The 18443-nt window shown below is 37.2% G+C and overlaps 1 protein-coding gene across 6 annotated transcripts in view; it reads right to left on the bottom strand.

Moving 5' to 3' along the window:
- Positions 1-13455, bottom strand: part of LRRFIP2 (leucine rich repeat (in FLII) interacting protein 2) — a 48340-nt gene extending 34885 nt beyond the window's left edge. For 4 of the 6 annotated variants that reach the window (XM_009321890.1, XM_009321892.1, XM_009321893.1 and 1 more), the window contains exons 1-4: positions 13355-13444; positions 4986-5072; positions 3433-3483; positions 546-599 (exon numbers count right to left, since the gene is read on the bottom strand). In XM_009321890.1, coding sequence (XP_009320165.1) covers positions 546-599; positions 3433-3483; positions 4986-5072; positions 13355-13444 — 282 coding nt within the window. Of the gene's footprint in view, positions 1-545; positions 600-3432; positions 3484-4985; positions 5073-13354 lie in introns of all 6 variants that reach the window. The other 2 variants (XM_009321895.1, XM_009321894.1) reach the window with 2 other exon arrangements.
- Positions 13456-18443: the final 4988 nt, after the last annotated feature.

Raw genomic sequence — 18443 nt, 5'->3', positions numbered from 1 at the left:
ACAAGCCAATTAATTCTTACTAGTTGCCAACATCTGAAGCTTAAGTGAATACAATTACTCAGCTTTTTAAAGAAATAAATCATATTAGACTGGAATAACACTAAAAGATGACACTTAAAACTTGTCATTAAATATATGTTATTCCAAGTAATTGATTGTTGAACTACATATATTTCCAAATAGTTTCCAAATGCCTACTCGATTATTTTCAGCAATGAAAATATACTGTAAATAAATATATGTAGTAGAGGAAAAAAAGCATGAGGTATTTATAGTAAAAACACAAAGAACTAAAATGTGACAATTGAGATTCCTTTTAAATGCAAAGATTGAAATACATAAAAATAAACTACCTTGTAACATTGATGGAAATAAAATACTAGATGAACTTTAACATTATATGTGACTTAAAATACTGACTCTAAACCTCCTAATACCTGGAAGACTTAAAGCATCATCTGCTCCCTAAGAAAGTGAAACCAAAACCCAAACTTTTTTTTAAAGGCCATGATGGAAAAGGAAACGTATATAGTTTGAACACAAACCAAATATGAATGTTGACTGGACCGGTGAGAATACCTGGCCCTCTCTGAATCTTCCTGAGAAAGAAGAAATGCAGAGTTATTGCATAGGAAAAAAAAAGATGACAAAGTAAAAGCAAGCAAAGGTGAGCAACATGCTGTTAGCACTTTTAATGCTATGTATTATTTTGAATAATCCATTGTGACAAGTGAACTCATTCAAGACAGAACTGTGATTTCACCTGATTTGGGTAAGTATGCCAACATACTACATTAGGAGATGTAAATAAGGAGTTTAATATAATTAATGATTAGTGTTCAGTAGTCAATCTTTCTTCTGATTACTGCTATTAATGCAGAAAAAAGTACAAGATTTTTAAAATTAAGATATTAAAGTAAAAATAAAAAATAAGAGCTCTACAAAATTACATTAGTAAGAAATTTACTATATAATTACTACAGTCAGATTGTGAACATTTTACAAAGTTATTTTAGCCCTAATAGATATGATCATTCTAAGTTTCCTCATGCATATTTCAGATTTTCTCCTCTATTATAGGAAAAAAGCTTCTTGAGCAAATTGATCAATTATAAGTTCTATAGGTAGTTCCACTCTACAATGACAGTGATAATAATAAACCCAACTTAGAAAATTTGGGGGAGGACAACTAGCTAAGGCACCTTAATATCTTTTGTTCTGTTGAAAGATCAGGGAATGTTCATTTTGGCTCACAAAGGAATACAGTGAGAAGCAGGACAAAAATACAACTAATTTAAAATTAAACATTAAAATGCTTCACGTGCCATAAGCTTCTCAAATTTTTAGTTACAGTAGGTAAGCATGTTAAGAATAGCTTAATTTTAAACAATCCCATTTGAAGGCTACAACAGGGCTCTAAAATTAGGAATTCTTCCTTAAACGACTCACTTTCTACAGTTTTCAATATGGCAAACTATTCTAAAGGTCATAAGCCAGTTACCTGTAGAGTTAAAAGCTCAGCCTCCAGATCATAGATGGATATCTAAAGTCTAAAGCTGGCTTTCGTACTGCTTATGGTCACATGGTTATTTTCTACATTATCAATGGATACACTAATTTAATATTATTTTGTGATTATTCAAGAGGCCTAGTTAATACTCTGCAAGAAAATTTCCCGGGGGGGGGGCCCCGGGGGGAAAGAGGTTCATTTCATAATGACATTTTAGTCTTCCTCTCTATAGTGTCTACTTTGAGGTTTAAAATAAGAACATTTATGCTATATAACTTTTCAACACATTATAGTCAAATCACTGCCAATTCTAAATATACTTTGTGCCTGTGGTCTAAATGGACAAATATCTGTTAATAATATTTGCAGCTTGCAAGCAGACAGTTTACTATTTATATAAGATTCCTCTTAATTGCAGGTATAACACCCCAGCTAATAATATGCTCCTATAATGCAAAACTTCAGCTTCTGATACAATTTTCTATACATTTCTGTAGGTAATTTACTTCGGGTAACAAGTCTCCTCCTGACATAAAATCAGAAAATAGAACGTCAGCGTTAAGTGTTCAGCATATTTAGGTCAAAGGACAAAGTAAGTACTCCAGTATAGACTGCAAACAGATAGCTATTGCTGGCAGCTATCAAGCTTGACTTCTAAGAATTTTAGTTAGATAAAGCACGTATTTCAAAGACAGAGGTTAGGTCTCCCGATTCAGGAAAGGAGTGCACATCTGCTCAGAAACCTCCTGCAGCAGATGTTCCTCTTACGAGTGCAAAAAGAAGGTAGCATTCAATTGGGTAGCATTAATTTCAAAGTGAGATTGCTCACAAATGCAATCTGTGTTCCACAGTTTGGAAACCCTTGCTCTCCAGCAAAAAAGCATTCAAATGTGCATTCCACCAAGACGCAACAGAAACTTCTGTTGTTCTTTATAAGTGACATAAGAACTAATATACATACAAACGTCAGCTAGGCAAAGAGACAATATAACGTCAGCACAACTTCTGCAAATAAAATTCTAATGACAGTTCTAGGATTTCTCAACAAAGTGCCAATTAACTGTCATGGTCGTTTTAACTATTTGAAATTATGGTTAGTCTCCGCATGTATTACTTAAATCTTCTTGATTCAAAACATTCACACAGTGAACACTTCCCTGAAAACATAAAAAGAAACTTACATCTCCCATGTGCCTTTAAGAGGTACATGAAATTTGTGAAAGGAACTCTTTAAAGAAACCACACTAAATTAGTATAAATTGAACAGCAGCTTTCTCAGATTGTAACTCAACTATCTCTACAACTTCCTACTTAGTGGATTTAATCTAAATAAATGAACAGTCAAATATTTTATCATTATTAATTGAAAGCGAGGGGCAAGGGGTAAAAAGATGCAAGTGATGCATGGGGTTTTTAGGAGGGTTGGGGTTTTTTTCTGTTTTTTTTTTAATCTTTTACAGTTAGTTTTTCCTAAGTCATTGAAGTGACTTAATCATCAATGAAAAGACAAGCATTTGCCATGTTACTCAGAAAACAAATAAATGCCAGTCTGCTAAGAAAAAAAAGTAAAAAATCCAAACCCCAGAAATTAACTGAAATAAAAACATTTACTATTGAAAAAAGATGTTTACCTAGATTGAAACTAATGTAATTTCATTTTAAATAGATTCACGACTAAGCCAGCACATGGTGGAAACAATAAACATTTCATTTTAAGAAAAGCATCTCATTTCATAGTTTTGTCTTTTGCTGCCATGAAGTACCCTGCATATCCACAGCCATATATAGTTTATATGTAATTGTTTTCAGTAATAAAACACTTTGAAATGACACACAGCAAACCATTAGTAAATTACTTCCTCCAAATCTTATGTTAGTTCTCTGAGTGGCAAAAACATGCACAACAGGTGGTTTTAGCCTACCATCCATTTCTGGATATGAGCCCATTTTCTATCATATGAATGCTGAGAAAACTACAGAAAGTAAAAAAAAAAAACCAAACCATTTACAATATAGATTAGTCACCACACAGACTGGATTCCTAAATCAAAAATTTGGAAAAATCTAACTTAATTGCCATGTAATCATCAGTATAATATCAGATACCTACAGCAGTTAGAAAACTGAAGGTATAGAATAATGAGAACCATATAAAATTGAGGCAAAAACATGTTTTCTAAGTTGTACTTATTACCACAGAAAAAACCCAAGTGTCAGCATTTACATGGATTTGAATGTAATGCTGATAAATAATAAATTCTCAATTTTTTGCATGCTATGTCAAAATCTGAATCAAATCTAATAACCATGAAATAATCAGACTGCTGAGAAACTAGTTCCTAGGTTTCCCCCCCCCCCAAGAAATTAACTTTTTTTTTTTTTTTTTTAGGAGAAATGTGTGGAGCAACACACAACCGTATGTCTAAATATTATCCCGATTCTATTAATTTTTTTTAAATAAAGACTCTGACAACAGGTATTTATTGTGAACACTTTCTGTATAATCCGTATGGGAAGAAATTGACTGAAAACTGCATGTGCAAAGTCACATATCCAAATTATCCAATTACTAATTATATTATAAATACATTAAAAATAGAGCAAAATAATTCTCTCTACTTTTTCCATAGTTGTTTATTCTATACATTAGGCAGTGTACATTTTGGGTACAGTCATGTTTATTATTTATGCTGTGCTGCCAGTTATCCATATTTACACGGACCTTTTGCACAGCAACAACAAGCAAAGAAACTGCCACATATGTTAAGTAATCATTCTTATAAAAGCAAAAGTCACCAGCTAACTCAGCCACAAGTCTAGGAATTCAAATCTTCAATTCAAGATAATATTAAACTTCACATTAGAATTTGAAAACTTCCTCTCTATGCAAAATTATTTATGCAAGCCTGAGTTCTGGACACTGTCATCATGTTCTCTCTTCCGCTCATTTAAAATCAAATAAGCAGTAATAAGAAAGCCTCAGCCCTTTAAATATCTAAAGATAAACTTTTAGATTAATCTTTCTCCAATTTTGACTGCTAGGATTGAATTTACTGCATTTGTTAAAGGTAAAACATCCAAGCATCTAATTTTGCCTGTAAAGCTAGACTTTGAAATCACATTTAAAATGTTATATTTTTCATTTGAAATTAAGAGTGCTAATACCCTATTTTGTATAGCAGATTTTTTCCACAATGTGAGTGTAACTATTAAGGAAGTTCAAAATTAATGTTCAGATTAGTATTTTGTGAGGTGTTATCCACAGGTAAATACAAAGCAAATTATCCTTTTAGATCTATAACCTAAGGGGAAAGAGGAGGGTATGGGGGGGAGAGAAGCTAATGGTTGCCTGACACTGAAAATACTGGCACACAGCTGAATTACACTGAAGGACAAAGTCTGATGCAAGTAGAGAAATAAAATACATTAAGAATTTTAGTAAAGGTTTGCAATAATTCCTGATGATTTACACTACCTCTTTTTGCTGTCGCTCCAGCTCTCTCATACGTATATCTCTTGCTTCTGCTCGAGCTGCCCGTTTGGCTGCAAGCCTGGCTTCTGCCTACAAGCAAATTGAAAATACTGAAAGTTAAAACCACATTTTTTGTATAATGGTTTGAGTACTCTATTTAATTATGTCTTCACAAAAACACATTAAGATTCTAACATCACAATACATTAGTAAAGAAATCAGAGTTCTCAGAATGAAATTTCAGGAAGGATATACACTTAAGTCTTTACAGGTATCATTACTAGTCAAAAGAATTACATGTTGATAAAAACTGAGTTCAGAAATATTACTATCACTAAATCTAAAAAGTCATTTCTTGTGGACTTTAAATACTATGCATAGGCAAAGTCTTGTTAAACAGGCATGTGTGCAGCTGCAGAATCTCTGGCCACAGAAAGACATTAAAACAAAAAAGAAAGCATCAAAACAAAGATATTAAACTACTACTGTTCATGTCATATTTAAAGGCTCTGCTATCATTTGGAATTATTTAAAAAGCAAACATCACTTAGAAATCAAATTACTTTAAACAGCAATCAAAATCAAATCAATTATTGGACAAAATGTAAGAAAGAAATGTAAGGTTACAGTTCCTCAAGAACTAACCTAAACATTCACCATCACTTCAACTGCAAATAAGAGGTGAGGTATCCAAACCTGTTAGAGCCATACCAGTACAACTTATGCTGGTGGCTAAAATGGAAAGAAGTCATTTGGTTATATATTCTGGAAAGCAAATAGGAGCCATGAGGTATAGAAACAACAATTTTGCATGGAATTTATTCAGAGAAGTGATCAAGAATTGCGGGACAACCAGGGCATCAGGCCCAGCCAGCATGGGTTCATGGAAGGCAGGTCCTGCTTGACCAACCCGATCTCCTTCTATGACCAGGTGACCCGCCTAGTGGACAAGGGAAAGGCTGTGGATGTGGTCTACCTGGGCTTCAGTAAGGCCTTTGACACCGTCTCCCACAGCATTCTCCTGGAGAAGCTGGCGGCTCACGGCTTAGACAGGTGTACTCTGCGCTGGGTCAAAAACTGGCTGGACGGCCGGGCCCAGAGAGTTGTGGTGAATGGAGTTCAATCCAGTTGGCGGCCGGTCACGAGCGGGGTTCCCCAGGGCTCAGTATTGGGGCCAGTTCTGTTCAATATCTTTATCAATGATCTGGATGAGGGGATCGAGTGCCCCCTCAGTAAGTTTGCAGACGACACCAAGTTGGGCGGGAGTGTTGATCTGCTCGAGGGGTAGGAAGGCTCTGCAGAGGGACCTGGACAGGCTGGATCGATGGGCCAAGGCCAACTGTATGAGATTCAACAAGGCCAAGTGCCGGGTCCTGCACTTCAGCCACAACAACCCCATGCAGCGCTACAGGCTTGGGGAAGAGTGGCTGGAAAGCTGCCTGGCAGAAAAGGACCTGGGGGTGCTGGTCGACAGCCGGCTGAACATGAGCCGGCAGTGTGCCCAGGCGGCCAAGAAGCCCAACGGCATCCTGGCCTGTATCAGAAACAGTGTGGCCAGCAGGAGCAGGGAAGTGATCGTGCCCCTGTACTCGGCACTGGTGAGGCCGCACCTTGAATACTGTGTTCAGTTTTGGGCCCCTCACTACAAGAAGGATGTTGAGATGTTGGAGCGTGTCCAGAGAAGGGCAACGAGGCTGGTGAGGGGTCTGGAGAACAAGTCTTATGAGGAGCGGCTGAGGGAGCTGGGGTTGTTTAGCCTGGAGGAAAGGAGGCTGAGGGGAGACCTCATCGCTCTCTACAACCACCTGAAAGGAGGTTGTAGCAAGGGGGGGGTTGGTCTCTTCTCCCAAGTAACTGGTGAAAGGACGAGAGGAAATGGCCTCAAGTTGCGCCAGGGGAGGTTTAGATTGGATGTAAGGAAAAATTTCTTTACTGAAAGAGTAGTTAAACATTGGAACAGGCTGCCCAGGGAAGTGGTTGAGTCCCCATCCCTGGAAGTATTTAAAAGACGGATAGATGAGGCGCTTAGGGACATGGTTTAGTGGACACGGTGGTGTTGGGGTGACGGTTGGACTCGATGATCTTGGAGGTCTCTTCCAACGATAATGATTCTATATGATTCTATGATTCTAAGAAAGGAAATAGAGGACTACAGAAAAGATCTTTGTAACAAGAGACATTGGGTCGGAAAAAAACACAAGGAAGAGGCCCTCAAGACTTTGGATAGGAAAAAAAGGATTACTTAATAAAGGATTAAGTAATAAGTAAATCTGTAAATTTTTTGTATATGAACACACTCGTACTACTCCTTATCTTTTACCTCCTACTCTAAGGACAAATATGTGATTTTAAACCAAGTGCCAGATCTGCATTTCTTTGGTTATTAGCTCTGCTCTGAGTAACAAAACAAAGCCATCTGTTAACTGCTGAGTTCTGGAATTCTTCATTTCAAAACAGGTACCAAAAAGCATTATATGCAAAAATAGAAGTAATGTTTCCTTGCACCTGCATAAACAGCATTTCATTCTAGAACAATATGATGATGCTGTCTGATTTCAAGCAGTTAAGCTACCACCTTGAAACAGTACTCACTTTGATTAGGTTATTTTATTGCATATATTTAGTACATATATGGGTAGCAAGAGAACGTTCTCCTTCCATTACAGGCAACGTGGTCAGTTTCCTCATTTTCACCTAAAAACCAATGACTAAGAACTACTTACAGTCATTTAGAAAACAGTCTCTGCTTATTCCATTTTCTCTCTTTTTTTTTTTAATACATATTCTGCCACAATCTTCTGAAAACCTTTCAAACCATTTTATCTCAACTTCCAAGGACAACATTTAGTTCTTCAGTTAAATCCGAGAGATTTTTGGCAAGAAAGAAAGGAGAAAGGGAAAAAAACCCAGATTTTAATTCAAATGCCTTTGTAAAGATTGAGTCTGGAGTCTCTCCTTTCTGATGTGTTTTTTCTTAGTTTTTCACAGCAATGGTCAAGTTCTTCACCAAGATAAGAAGCATATAGTACGTAGAATTGATATGGTAGAAGCTTCCCCCCCACATTGAGCACAGAGAAGCATAACATCTGTCTCCACAGTGTAGACAGGCATCCTTCTCCTTCCCCTTGCTTGTAAGAAGGAATTCACTAGAAAGCAATAGTATTTTGATTTTAATTTCAATACCATAGAGAAGGCGATTCATTAATTAGATCAGATTCAGCACAAAAGCTTCATAAGGATAAAATATAGGTTATACTAAAAATATGTTATTCACCTCTGAAAAATGAATGCTTTTCATTGAAAAGTTAGAATTATTTTGTCATCATGGGCTACGATACGTATAACTCGGTTCTCTCTGTCAAGGGATATGCAGTGTTGGCAATCCTGCATTTTCCAGCGCAGGAGGCCCAGGCAAGGAAGGTTTTCCTTCTTCCACCAGATGGCAGCGGTGAGGGCGGCGGCTACCCCTGCCGAGGGACCCGGCTCCGTTTCCGCCACAGGGCATTTGACAGAACACCAGGACGCTCTGCCAGCTCCGGCAAAGCATCAGGATGAGCATTTTAAAACGTTCACCCTATTTCTTAATACACTACTACACACTACAAAGTTTATTTCAGCATGTCTTATTAAGTGGACATGCATTACGTCTCTCTTCTGTTGCTCATTTCTTCTGTATTCTCATTTCCATGCTTTTTACCCTGCTCATCTCCTTACTGTCTCATGGACCCAAAACAACACCATCACTCATGTGCCAAATGTATTTCTTATGCCTCCTCAGAAATATCTTCCTTCCACTTATTTCTGATGTGCCTACTCTTCCTCCAGTTGCCTACAAAGCAAAGACTATAAAGAAAATCTTAAGGTTTACATGACTTAAAGGTTAGGATTCTTTTTCTGATGTCTTATTCTTTTTCCATTTATAATACCGATTAGAAAATCTCTAGAATACCTCATCTCCTATAAAATATTCTTAACCACTATTAAAAACAGCAAAGAATTTTGCATACTAAAGTAGAAATTGGTGATTTAAAAATATTTAAGTGATCTCTTATTAAAACAAATTCAAAAATCATCTAGCATCTACGAAGACAGTCTCTGTATGAGGGTGGGATTCTTTGGGGTTTTGTTTGTTTTCTCAAGAAAAGCTGAAGTTGTATGCAGAGAAAAACATGTACTGAACTTTCAATAGATTCAATATACAAAGGCTATGTTAACTGTTTTTGAATTCATGATATAGCCTTCTAACATGTTAAAATACTGAACTCTTGGCTTTTTCTACCCTGGCAATTAAGTAACATGACATTTTTACGAAAGTAAGAACTGCTGTACTCTACCCAAAGTTTGAGCAACTACAGAGTGAATTTTAAATGCAAATGAATCTTTATTCTCTCCCATGAGGAAACACCTCTTAAGAGTTTCCAGGCTACCGCTGTACAATGAAAACAGTCATGAGAACAGTTCCTGAAAGAATACAGACACGATGCTACAAGGAGGAAATTAATAGTGATGCAATCATTGTCCATGAGCTCTAGTTCTTTGTCATCTAGAGTTATTCAGCCTTGAATGGAAGGTTTGCTGGAACAAGCACAGAAAGAAAGGATGTAAAAGGTAAATCCTGATTGTCCCTTCAAACTGCTGCTTATCAGGTTAAGGCTGGTGAGATGAGAACAGTCAGATTCTTCTTACTTTCTGGCATAACGTTCATTGTATCTGAGCTTGAACTGAAGTCAATGTGAGAACGCAGAAGTGACTGAAACCTCTGCTCTTGCATGTAAGGCAAGAGAAAGATGTCTCGAGTAATCATAAGAGATGCCTGGTGACAACAGGTTACTTCTGAATATTTAAAATCAACACAACAACTTGTCTGTAAATTACAAAGACAAGTGAAGCAGTGATGCAGACATCAGCTGAAGATACTCTGTGCACAAGACAGCTTTATAAGCAGAGAATCTCTACAACAAAGCCACAGGAAAAACAGATCTTGAGATCGTATCAGCTGTATCCAGTGTAGACTGTGAATATAACCCTGAGATTATGAACCTCAATTTTTATTTATTTAGTTACTTGTTAAACAAAAAGGATTCCCACATAAGAACCTAATCTGAACAGCAGCCTGAAGTCACACTAGACGATCCCTGTCTGTTATTTGGAAAGGCAGAACTTTCCACGAGACAGAACCAACTGTCTTCCACACCAGCAGGCTTATATTCTTTGTCAATCTGAGAAAGCTAACAGCTTCAGAATCCATTACAACAGCTAGAGAAGGAACCAGAAGGTGGTATAAAGGAACTCTTCATATTTTCAGGAGAGGGGCTTTTTTTTTTTTTTTAAATAAGAGACTAGCTGACTTCAAATTAACCTTACTATAATCGGATGACACTTGCCAATACTCCACTAAAATGTAGTTGGGTGCATTTACACTCAGAGTTCCTTTTCTCCTTGCAGGGAACACCTGGACAATATAACCTACCACCTGTTTCTACAGCTTTTGAAACAAACATGATAAACTGGTAATTCTCCCTGTTGTACCAAGGTAAGACTTCCAAACTGATCAACTGCAACCAATCTCACTTAAGACACTGAATAACATGGAGAATGCATTGCTTCCAGAGAAGGATGCATAGATCCCTGTCCCTGGAAACCTACATCACCTTTACTCTTCCTCAATTTCAATGAGCCTGGGGAATTCAATGCCAGGAAGGATCACATGCAACAGAATACAAGTAGGTCCTGAAGAAAGAGGTTTGGGTAACTCAGTTGTTCTTGGAATAAGGCAGTAATTCACTCAAATGTTGATGTTTTAGCATACTTGTGCCTTGTTTAGTGCAGAGACATTTCAGGAGAGCTTGTTTCAATGCAAACTCCCACAGCAAGGAAAAAGATATGAAAGAACTCTCTGCATAACAGTGGTAGTGCTACAAGAAGTGAAGGGGAGGAGATACAACCAGCAGAAGAAAAGTTTTCTGATGCAGAGGAAAGATGGAAAAAATGAAAGAAATCTCACAAGGAAGAAGTAGTTTGACATAGCCCCTCAGATCCTGTAATAGTGCCCTTGTCTTCCATTAAATATTTTCATATAAGATGACACATCAGATTCAACCAGTGCAAAAAAATTACTATATAGAAATTAATTTATTGGATCAGTACCAAAGAATTCTTTACGCAAAATTTCCTAGAAAGCAGATGTTTATTGGTACCAAAAGGAAGATGCCACTTTTTTTTGACACGTCCCATAGAACAAGGAAATCTCAGTTTTGTCAAATTAGAGTGGTGAGAAAGAATAAGATTAGTGCTTTCTGAAATCTGAACTTTCGGAGGAAAAAAAACCCTCAAGCTTCATATACTACGCTAGAAGTCTTTGCTAGTATTACAAACTCTGATAATTCCTAGTGCCATTTTGTGACTGCTCTGAATCCCAGAGCACTTCTATGCAGTTTTTTCCATGCAGATCATCCTGAGTGCCAGCCTTTTGTTTCAATGTATTCTGTTTACCATCTCTTGATACCTAGAACACCTTTTAGGAACGTTTTCCTCGCAACACATCTGACTTCTGGATTACGGGACTCAATTCAACTGTTGTAAGTAACATCTGCTAAAAAGGTAATTTCAGAAGAGGAAGTTGAAGAACAAAACATCCTTTGACAATAAAAATACAAGCAAGCCATGTTGCTGAGATAACGGCCGCAGAACAGTAAAGTAGACCTACTCTATATATTCACGCACTGAGAATTGGCATGCACTATGTCAGCATGGTAACTGAAAACTTTACCCCAGCCTCAAGTGATAAGGCATATGTATGGCACACTAAAATCAGATGTTCTTTAAAGACAACTTAGTTTTGTTAACTGGCCTCTGCTGTTATATCCTAAGAGATGCATTCTGTTCCTTTAAAGCAAAAGTTTTATTTAGAATAAGTTGGCTAATACTATGAATTACAGCTACCAATTCCATGACAACAGCTGCTATCTGACACGGGATCTAAGGGCCAGCTTATCCTACACAGACCTCTAGCTGTAAGACCTAGTATTAGTTTAATTTAGCATTAAGGGGGCAAAAAACCCTTCATTTTTGTTTAATTTACACTCATGCTCAAATTTTAATTGAGGGGGTTAGCAATGTAAGAGAACAAAGCCTCATAGTAATTTTAAGTAAGATAATACTTATTACACCTTGCTATTGAGACCTTTTTTTCTAGGCTAAGTTGCAAGCTGATGTTATTGTACTGGAACCACGTGGAGATACTCGAGAGGAATTTAAAGCCATATTCCTTCTCCTTTGTTAAGTGTTTTCCCCAAAAATGGGAGACAAAACTTGATGAATGAGACTGTACATGACCCAAAGTCCCACACAGAACGTATCTGGTAGGGTGAGAACTTCCATTAGATTTGCTGTGAACATAGCTTTCTTGAAAGTTACCAACTAAATGAAAAAATTATTTTTTTGCTAACAGAGCATTTCCTTTGCCTACAGTCTATGATGGCTACATTTGAAAATTCATACAGAAGCTGTGTTTTCAAAGACCTATCACCTACCGATTTTGTCTTACATATGCATATATGTATATACACTATACACATACAGGCAACAATTTACATTACAAGGCCAGTTAGAAACTGCATTTTGCACTCATTTATGTCAACTAGGGTGAGCAGCTTTGTAGATAGTGTATCTCAAAGCTTCTGTATCCACTTGTATACAAACAGTACTAAGGCTTTTGTTTCTAAGTCTCAGCATTTCCTCCCAGAAAAACTCAAGTCCAAATAGACATCTGTATATCCTTCCTATATCCAGTGGGACAAAATTGCCCTTTGTATCAACTTGTTAATTGCATTTTTAGCTGGTTACCTCCAGCTCTCTATTATTCAGGTGGTGACTCTTAAGAAAGTCCTGGTATAGTGTACATATTAGGCTTATTTTGACAGAAATGTAACTTTTCACATTTGAAATAGAATATATTACAAATACCTTTTAATAATGACTGTTACTCATTCAACATTAATACACTATACTTACAATCTTAAGAATACTACACACTGCAATGAGATAAATGTGGATTTTTTTTTAGTTTTAGACCTGAGATAGCAACTGGATTTCTTATTTATCTTTAGCTAAGCGTATAACTCCGTAGAAATATCTGCTCAGCTTAAGTGTCATCCTGTGAAGTTACATTAATTGTACAATTAATATATAATTGTGACAACATTTCAGTAAATGTTATTTTCTGATTGAAAATACTCTTAGTTTGTATTAATTGTCATATTTTTGGTTAATTACACTTTTCAAGGCACAGCTTAAAACAATTAACTGTTTCTGGATAATGAGATCACTTTCATCCTTATTTCTGAATTTAAGACAATTTGAAATTAACAAACCTCTCTGGCAATGCTACTCAGAGCTTCATCTTCTGCAGAAAACCTGTCTTTCACTGGAGTTCTCTTCCGTCCTGATCCAGGAGTTCCCATTTTTACTCTCTGGTTCTGTATTTGCAAAAACAGACAGGAAAAAGCTCAGTTTTCAGATCTGGAATTAAAAACAAACAAACGATCCACACCCCAAAAAGTAATAAATTTTCCAATTCTTTAGCTATGTAAATACTCAAGAAACCTACATGCCACTGGCACAAATTTATCCAGCAGTTGTATTTCTGGGAAAACTTTATCGCAAAATCTTGTGGCAGCTTTATAGAACGCCACTGCATCCTACAAGGTGCATACACAGCATTTTTCTACTGAACAGAACCCATCAGCTTACCTACAGCTTCAAAGTTATGCACAAATGTCAACTGCTTCTAGCTCAATGATGATACCTATATACCCTGTCACTTTTCACAACTCCTAAAAATCAGTATACATTTAATTTTATGGATGTGAAGAAAACCTACAGGCAACAATGGGTTCAAGAATTAAACTTACACGATCATTAGAGCTCTCTCCAAAACAGAAAAGATAGATTCAGCAGACACTTTTCAAAGCATCCAAGCAGGTAGATGGGACTTATTTACATTTTAATGCAGCTGATCTCATTCAGCTGCAACTGAACAAGAACTGCAGTCTTCTACTAAAGTAGAAGTTTTACTATAGTAGAAGTAAAGACATTTCTATACAAACAAACATTCTTTTGCCTAACAAGATTCCTAATTTGGGAAGTGAAGAGAGAAACATACTAGCATCATATACCCAGAATAATACATAAAGTAGCCTCTTAGTCTTCTTCCAGAAACCTGTTATCAATTGCAAGAATATAAAAATCACCACCAAACCAAAACATAACACATACAGCCACAGACAGCAAAACATTACTCAAAAAAAAAAAATCTAAATGAGTTTTTTCAAATATCGTAAAGAAACCCTACTTCCAAACATCCAGGTCCTTCCAAATGCCAGATCAGAATTTGGTGGCAGTCCAGCTATTTGATATAAAAGAGATAAGTGTCCCACACAGGGCTTGGGAAAATACCTTATTTAGAACAAAATTTTCTTCATGCAAATAGAAAAGGTCTAGAAGGGAACTACTATTGTCTATCGTTTTGAAACTGAACTGGTGCAAGAACTATCTTTCATACTGGGTCTAACCAGCAAACATTCAAGAATTCCTTACAGTTTAATGAAAGGGCGGGAAAAAATAAAAGAATGTGACAGGGGTATTTTTGTGCAAGCACAGTTTTTACTTTATTATTTTTATACAGCAATCACAAAGTCAAAATATATTGGGGTACTTTCTGGCACTCAAAGATATCAAGTAGCATCACAGCTCTTTTTTATTTTAGCTTCTACACTTCTTCCCCTCCCCATAACCTTATGCTGCTAGTCCTCTTTTCCTTGCAGGCAGGAAGTCTTTTATTCTGCTTTAAATTTTGCAAGTATTTTAGTATTCTTTATGTGCTTAGATGAGGGAAATAGAATATTTGCTGATGAGAGAAAAGACAAAGACTTGAAACTAGACATCCCCCTTCTTAAAAGCTCCTGCATAGGACAGATACAACAATTATGCAATATCTTATTCATTTCCAGTTGCTGTTCTGAGACCAAAGCTAAACATACTCAATACTGCAGGTGCGCAACAACTCCACTGTGTAAAAACCTTAAAGGAGAGCTTACAGTGTTTGTGGATGAGTAGTAGAGGAATAAAACCACAGTATCTGAAGGGGACAGAGAGGATGCAGTTCTATCGTCTAAGTAATGAACACACTCCTGATGGGGAAGAGTCAACATAAGCACCCCCCTGGACTCCATCCATTCCTCCACAGGCTCCTCATTCATTTTGCAGTGCAGAGCGTTTGGATAAAATACAGGCATTTGGACCAACACGCAGGACTCACCTGCCAGGGAGCGTCCACCTGTGTGTCATGGTTCAATTCAGTTGTTACTCCCCCACAACACTTTTTTTTGTTGTTGTTGTTTGTTTTGGCTTTAATTCTGGTGTTAGGTAGCAACACACTTTCAGGAAGAAACACAAGATTCCAGCCTCACTATTATCAGAGGTTGGGATGGGTCTTGGAAGTAGGACAGCAGAGCTCGAACTCAGGGTGAAAGGAGACTGAGGTAAGGCCTGGGACAAGTATTGCCACTGTTAATCCATTTGGTAAGAGTCTGTCTTTTCAGTGTGAAAAACAAGCAAACTTACATTTTGTACTCAGATTAATTTAGATATATACATGCAGAAAGCAGTTTGGAGATCTCTGTGGCAAAGGTTTAAGCTCAGAGCTACAGGTTGCTGCCCATATTCAGAAGAAATGTCCCCCAAAATCTGCATCTTTTTTCAGTAATTCGTATTGGCTGACTTCAGTTAAGAAAAGCAGATAGGGCCCAAAGTAGAAGTTGCATCAACACATAAAATACACCCCTACTACAGAAGGTTTTGACAAGGTTATATATTAGCAAAAAAAAAAGAAAAAGAAAAATCAAGAAATATTATTGTAATAAATCAGTTCATGTAAGCAACAGAACTCAAACCTGTCTACTAAAAAAGGTCACTAAGCATGAAATTAAATTATTTTGATTTGTATGTTAAGGGTTGTATTTCTTAACTAAATATTTACCACGTAAGAAAAAACTGCAAAATAACTGCACATACCATAGACTTGAACTGCATTTGTGGACATCCTTTAAATAACATACCCCTTCTAATAGGCAACTAACTTTGGTTTGTTAATACAGTAAGATTCTCTTAGCTGGCAGATCAATTTGGGGAATTGAATTTAATAGGTTCTATAGCTATTTTTAATATAGCTCTGTTCAGACTGACAAGAAGTACTAATGTATATACACAGAGTAATGAATTTAAAAAAAATAGATGCTGATGGTTTAAGCGCGCAAAAAGCACTTCATCTCAGTCTCACTGTAGCATAATTGTGCCAAAGTCACTGTGGAGGAAGGCAAGCGTGGCATTCCTTCCGGCCATCTGCCACACTTCTCACCTAGGATGAGCACAGAACTCTTGACTGAGCCCAACTCCCAAAAAAGAAGCAGGGACAGAAGATATACAGAGATGTTGCCTCTGCCTACAAGGAGGAGTTAGGAGAGCCAAAGCTCAGCTGAAGTCAAAACTAGCAAATGCTGATAAGGACAAAAAGAAAGGCTACTATAAGAACATTGGGAGCAAAAGAAAGACAAAACTGTAGAGCCATTGCTTAGTTACGCAGGGGACATAGTGGGGGGTGCTTGCAAGGCCCACCTTGGCAAAAAGGTCTGGATAATAACAAATGTGACAAAAGGAATTTGTGTGTTAATCAAAAATGCAAAATTGTCTGAGAGGATATTTGCCCAAAACTGTTCATGTTGAAGAGCAAGATGATCATCAGTTAGACTAAACAGTAACTAGAGAATGACAAAGAAGTGTTTGAAATAAAGGAGTCCTCTTGAAAAGGAGTATAAAAAAAATATGAAAAGCTGTACCAATGGGAGAGACCTCGGAGAGGAAGCAGCAGCAGTCAAAACCTGGTTTGACACTGCCAGAAGTCACCCCGCAGAGTGCATCATGGTATCTGTCCAGGCCAGACAGTGCAGCATCCCTCCTGGATTATGCAAGGGCCTGCACTCCAGCTAGCAGGTGGTTAGCACAGGGTGCAGCAAGGGAGGAGAACCCACACCTTTGGTGCATGAATGCAAGCTTGTGAGGTGCACTCACTGGCACGTGCATTAAGGCATTGCAGGGAACAGCACAGGTACACACACATCTAGAGCGCCCACGTCTCCCACAGGAATTATGTGCAAATAGAGTACCCTGGAGCTGAAGAACAGAGGGTAGTTAAACATTGGCCTAGAGAGGCTGTGAAAAGTCCAGCCCTGAAGATACTCAAAACTTGACTGGACAAGGTTCTAAAAAACCTGCTCTAATTGACCACACTTGGGCAAGGGGTAACCTCCAGAGGTTCCTTCCAAAATAAAAGATTATATGATTCTATAGTTATTGCTACCAGCTTCGAAACTAAACCCCAATATAAGCTTTCTTTAATAAGATGTTTTAATATTCCTTCAAGGGTCATGTCACAGTTTCTTCCATTCCATGCAACTTTTAATTGAGCTGATGTATGTCAGAGTATTTCATGTCTTGTTATACAGTTCAGTACTAAAGAGATCTAGTCCTATTGCTAATAGACTAATGAGTCTAATACTAAATGTATCATGATGTTACTTCTCAGAAAAATATTAGGTGCCATGTATTTCACATGCATCTCTCAGGTGCTTCACTTCCACAACTTCATAATTATGGGAACAATTATTTTGCTGCATGTTATAAAGAATTTAATATATGCTGTAACATTAGAATTTTCACAGAACTAAAGAGAACCCCCAAAAAAACCACAACCACACAAAGAACAGTTTGCTACACTGGCCTTCCTAAACTATAAAAGATAATAAAAGGAAAGTACAGTATAGTCTGCTGCATTTGCAGTTCAGAATTCCTGAGTCACATTTATTACATGTTTATTTCTTACTGTAGGCTAGGTAATACAACCTGTAACACAACTGATGAAGTGACATCCTGTTGTATTTCGTTCCAAAAAACTGAAGTGTCTTAAGTCCCCAAGCAGACCTGTGAGGAAATTCCTCAAGTTCCCTCCTTCACTTGTCTTCACTTCAGGCCTATATAAGCTTTATCTCTTCCCCAAGTCTTTGCTGTCTACTCTTCTTCCTATTACCTTCTGACTAAAGGTTCTCTTTGTTTCTTTTTCACTTCCTAGAAAAAACTGTGACTTGTCTTATGTAAAACAGAAGCTACACTACAGTTTAAAGCCCTATCACTCACCACCTTCAATGGCACCACCTGTTCTGATGCCTGGGTCTATGCCAGTGTATTTGGCATCACACACATGCAAGGCATACAGATACTACAGTGTGAACAGGCTATAAATAAACAGACTGAAACTCTCCTTTTCTCTTTCAAGACCACAAGATAATTAAAATTCACCTATGTAGGAACAATCTCTGTGTATTTGATCCACAAACAGAAGAGAGCAGC

Source organism: Pygoscelis adeliae, unplaced genomic scaffold (genome assembly GCF_000699105.1).
Source record: "Pygoscelis adeliae isolate BGI_AS28 unplaced genomic scaffold, ASM69910v1 Scaffold194, whole genome shotgun sequence".
Classification (NCBI taxonomy): domain Eukaryota; kingdom Metazoa; phylum Chordata; class Aves; order Sphenisciformes; family Spheniscidae; genus Pygoscelis; species Pygoscelis adeliae.
This window is presented reverse-complemented; position numbering and strand designations above follow the sequence as displayed.